Source organism: Sinocyclocheilus anshuiensis, unplaced genomic scaffold (genome assembly GCF_001515605.1).
Source record: "Sinocyclocheilus anshuiensis isolate Anshui unplaced genomic scaffold, SAMN03320099.WGS_v1.1 scaffold1493, whole genome shotgun sequence".
Classification (NCBI taxonomy): Eukaryota; Metazoa; Chordata; class Actinopteri; order Cypriniformes; family Cyprinidae; genus Sinocyclocheilus; species Sinocyclocheilus anshuiensis.
The window spans coordinates 447,621-452,888 of NW_015547727.1; the positions used below are offsets into that span (position 1 = coordinate 447,621).

A 5,268-nucleotide genomic window follows, 5' to 3' on the forward strand; every position below is an offset into this window, starting at 1 on the left:
CTCGCACTCTCCTATTGTGGTCTTTGATCTTGAAATGAGCTGATAATTAATCAAATGCAGCGCTTATCTTTTGATGTCGTTGACGTGAACTCTGTTAAATTTAAATATAGCGCGGGAATTGAAGATCGGACTTATATCCATTTTGCGACGACACATTTATGTAGGGTATCAGACCGAATCAGACAATGTAAGATTTGATAAAGAACAGTTGAAACACGAGGAGCCGAATTCCACAGAGGCCCAAGACACAGGATGTATCCGATCAGCGAAAATGCATGAAATGACCAGGTGTAAACAGGCCGATAGACTTTGCAATATTTGCCCGCTCTTCTTAGCAGAACTGCTCAAGTTCAGTTAAATTTGATGGTGAGTGTTTGTGCACTGCAGTCTTCAATCATTGCACAGATTTTCAGTGGGGTTTAAGTCTGGGCTCTGACTAGGCCATGCAAGAACATTCACCTTTTTCTCCTTCAACCACTGTGTGCTCAGTTTTACTGTGCGCTTTGGGTCACTCTCATGTTGGAAGTCAAACCTTCTTCCCATCAATAACTTTCTTTTTGCTGTGTGCTTTGGGTCATTGTCATATTGGAAGGTAAACCTTCTTCCATTTACAGCTTTCTGGCAGAGGGCAGCAGATTTTCCTCAAGAATTTGACCGTATTTTCCCCATCTATTTTTCCTTCTATCCAGACCTATCTATTTTTAAAAGTGCTCCAGTCCCTGCTGCAGAGAAACAGCCCCATAACAGGACATCACCACCTCCATGCTTTACTGGAGGAATGCTGTTATTTGGATGGTGAGCTGAACCCTCCCATACAAGCCATATTTGTGAAGAATGTGATATTGTTGTCACATGCACACAATGACCACTCTTTGTCATAAATTCCTGCAGCTGCTTCAGCGTTGCTGTCGGCCTCTTGGTTGCCTCTCTGACTAGTTTCCTCCGGCTCTTTCATCCAGTTTGGAGTGACGTCCTGATCCAGGGAGGCTCTGTGTTGTACCAAATACCTTCCACTTCTTAATAATAGACTTCACTGTGCTTCTAGGCATTGATAAAGCCTTTGACATTTTTTGTATCCAACTCCTGACTTGCTGAAATGCTCCAGGAAAGCTCTTTTCATGCTGAGCTCATCAAAATGACCACAGCTGATCACATTTGAAAGTCAAATGGCTTTGTGTGCTATTGAGAAGGTAATTAGCTACACCTGATTGAGTTTACAAGTCATTGTTAGGAGGGGGGTGAACCTTTTTCCAACTCAGTGATTCTGTTTTTTTTTGTTGGTGTTGTATCTTTCACTTGGATGTTATAAGTTGCACTGAGTAAATACAGCTGAATAAAACAAAAACTGTATATATATATATTTTTTTTTTTTTGCCATATACTGTACCATAAAATTATTTATAGTGATAAAGTGATAAATTTGTTAATTATAATATTTGAACTTTTTTATTATACTTCTATCATTAAATTGTAAGATTTCTTTAAAAAGACACAAATTCACTTAATTGTAATTAAAAATCAAAACGCTATAAATTCATTAAAAAAAACTATTTTTATAGAAAAGGATGGTATATGATGCCAAATATATATATATATTTTTTTTATTAGTAGCTTTCAATCCATTCTAACTAATGGTAGTAAGATTACAAGAAGTTTTTCCCCCTCTCTCCCTATTTATGGTTAGCCAGACAAATAATTTTATTTTGGTGATGCAATTTACAGCAACAAATATTTAATTAATTTATGACAAAAAAATAAACAAAAAGTTTAGGTTTGCAAGACCTGTCACCTTCTCTCACAATTATTATGCAAATCTGTAAATTGTTACAATTAAAATATTAAAATTGCATTTTGGATATATACTTTTGAGATTCATCTTTTCAAATTTAGAACAAATGAGGACATTCAACTTTTGATTATTATTTTGTCTTGTGGACTACATGTAAACATTGGTTTTGTGAAATAGCTTATTCAAGTAGTAAATAAAATTTTTTTAAAAACACTTTTCATAACACCTATTTTGTTAAATTGTTAACATTTTGCAGATTCTGCAAGGTGTACAGTATGTAAACTTTGGAGCTCGAGTGTATATGTGAATATTCCAGTTGTTTTATTGACAACTGTGTGAGTGAATTTGTCTTTCACCTCTAAGTTGCGGCACTCTTGGGCTGAGTTTGTGGGCAGGCCGATCCAGCGGATCTCCTTCTTCTCTTTGGAGATGATGTTCATGGCCATCAACACGTTGAGTGCGTCGTACACACGGCGACGGATGTTCTTCTGGTCGTACACCTGCTGCAAGTGCAAATACATAACCTCTGTTAATGTCACAAAGCACATGGAGACGAGCGATCTTCCTCGCCAAACCCCTGCGGTTGCGCTAAAGTCGCTTTTAATTAACCTTTTAGCATTCCACCAGGGTCGAGAGATTAAAACTCCAGTCCAGGAAACATCAGGCGGACTGTCAGAACTAATAGCGGAAAATATTCACATCAAGCGGCGCTCACGCCAGGTAGAAACAGTCCTTATGCAATGATCCAAGGCCAGCGTCCAAACCCCAAGTCTCATTATAAAAGAGATATTATCCGAGATCAACATTAAGAGTCTGTTCCAGCTTAGGGTTTTGGGACACAGCCAGACGAGAGCTGGACATTGTGCAGCACTACAGGAAGTGCTCAACGTTCTTCCTAAACCACAGACAGATAAATCACAGCTCATATTAACATGAGATGCTGCAGGAGGAACCTGGAGAACTTTAACATCTTTTATCGGTTATATTCTGCTGTGTAAACAGACGTAGAGTAAGTGATGGTCATTTAGGAAGGCATAAAGGTGACTATATGCTTATTTCATATCTAAAAGACCAGTCCGAGACAATGAAAGTCTTAGTATATCAATAGCAAATGATACTCTAAGAAAGCATTGGGTAAAATCTATTATGACTTTTAAAAGCTGGAGGTCGAGTTAAATGCGAGTCATGAACCTTAATTTTAGGACTGAGTATTTAGACAAGTTTCACGATTCAATTTCGATTCACAAGCTTACGATTCAAATCAATTTCTTGATATAATTTGATTCAATATCCATTTATTTGGATATATAGGCAATCAGATAGAGTATACGTCAATGTTTTTTCCCAATGAAACAAAATCTCTCTAAACTAATGCTGTAAACTATACAAAAACCCTGTCAGTTGGTACATTACTATATTAAACTGATTTGTAAACAAATATTTAAATTGCACATAAGACAGTAATAAAAATATAATAATTATAATGAAAATATTTTAATAATTTTTTATTTGTATAATTTTCTATATTTTAACAACAAACTGGAGTAACTGGAGTGTGTGTGTGTGTGTGTGTGTGTGTGTGTGTGGGGGTGATATATATATATAGAGAGAGAGAGAGAGAGAGAGTGATACATTTACACACTCCAGTTTGTTGTTAAAATATAAACATTTAAACAGTGGCTGTATTAACTTGTTTCCGTGATGGATTTATTCAAACAAACATTAAATATTGAAGAACAAAAAATATAATGAATATGTAACAGTCCATATATTTAGCGAAATACTCCTTTTGTTGAGTTTTAAAACACTAAGTGTTGAAACACTGACTAAGTAGTTACATGAGACGTGACACATTTCAGTAAGTTGTACTGTTTCTTTCAACACCTCCTGATGCTCTTTCATGTTTATTTTGTGCTGTAACTAGTAGTAAAGAAGAAGAGATGATCAATTCACGTCACAGCGCATTAAAGAGTGCCAAAACTGCATTTATTGGTTGAATTTCATAATGAAATAGACATCATTTGAAAGCTGATACTTTATTTCATTTACTGGATTGGAAGCATGCTACAAATATAGGTTCATTAAGTTTTGTTCATGCATCAACTGAAAAGAGCATAGATCGATTCTTGGGATTTAAGAATAGATATTACTTCATCAAAATGAGAACCGATTAAAACCAAGATATCAATATTTTCAACCTAGCCCTATTAAGTTTAATACTTTTTTATCTCAAAGTATGAGCAACAGTAAAAACTGGAAGGGATCGACCTTAAAGGAGACATATTATGCCCCTTTTTACAATATATAATATAAGTCTCAGGTGTCCCCAGAATGTGTCTGTGAAGTTTCAGCTCAAAATACTCCATAGATCATTTATTATATCATTTTGAAAATGCCTATTTTGAGTGGAAGCAGAAACACGCTGTTTTTCGGGCCTGTCTCTTTAAATGCAAATGACCTGCTGCTCCCCGCCCCCTTTTCCAGAATAGAGTTGCGCCATTACAGATCGTATCTGCTAAAAAACATCTGTTTTGGTTCTGATTATCATGTTTATCGCGCTGAAATCATGCGTTTTAAACCATATGAGTTTAAACTTCTGATATACGGTTTTCTGAGAGCACACAACCGAAGCGCACACACAGAAAGCGGCTGTCACAGCATGTGAGTACTAAGCTAAGTTCTCATTCACACACAAGTTTACGTTAAAAACACACATGAGTTACAAAAACAGTCGGTTATGTCTGTGAAGGTAAACTGTTGGGAAATAAATTGCATGTTTATTTTAGATCTGTGTGGCAGCAGCAATATACAGTAAATAAATCAATAAATGCACTGCTCTGTTGTCTCCTCTGAGGCTAGGACTCTAAACAGTGTTCTGTGCTCGTCTGTGCAGCCAAAGACAGAACAGTTAGCGTGTTTTGCTCAAACTTTCGCCATGGCATTAGAACTGGTACACCGTTGTCGCTTGCGAAAACACAATGACGGCACTGTGGGTGTAATATTATAATGAGATCCCTTTGCCACGTCACCAAGGGAGCGAAATCAGACGCGCTCGTTTTCTCAGACGCTTGCAGAAAAAGGCTTACCAAAACAAAGTTACTGGGTTAATCTTTTTCACGTTTCCTTGGTTGGTAGATGCACCGGGGACCTGATTATAGCACTTAAAACCTGGAAAAGTCAGATTTTCATGATATGTCACCTTTAAATATTTTTTGTACTTTGCTTAATAAATGTATTGGTTTCTTAGCCCTTTTGGCCTCTCTTTATCTGTTGTGAGCACATCAGGCTTCTGACTCACAAAAGCACACGGCTGGTTATTGGAAATGCCTTTCAAATATCTAAATTAATTTAAGATCCTCGCTTCTCTCTTGACGGGAAGAGTGGCGTTACGTGAGCCTCCTCTCTGTCTGAGAAACTGGTATTTGCTGTGACCAAGCCACCAGTGAAAGAGTTTGAGTATTTACAGAGGAAGCATCTCG

At 36.9% G+C, this 5,268-nt stretch overlaps 1 protein-coding gene across 4 annotated transcripts in view; it reads right to left on the minus strand.

Moving 5' to 3' along the window:
• LOC107704305 (transcription factor Dp-2-like) overlaps positions 1-5,268 on the minus strand; it is a 73,636-nt gene that overhangs the window by 6,120 nt on the left and 62,248 nt on the right. For all 4 annotated transcript variants that reach the window (XM_016507192.1, XM_016507194.1, XM_016507196.1 and 1 more), the window contains one exon: positions 2,146-2,292. In XM_016507192.1, the coding sequence (XP_016362678.1) occupies positions 2,146-2,292 (147 nt within the window). The remainder of the gene's footprint in view (positions 1-2,145; positions 2,293-5,268) is intronic.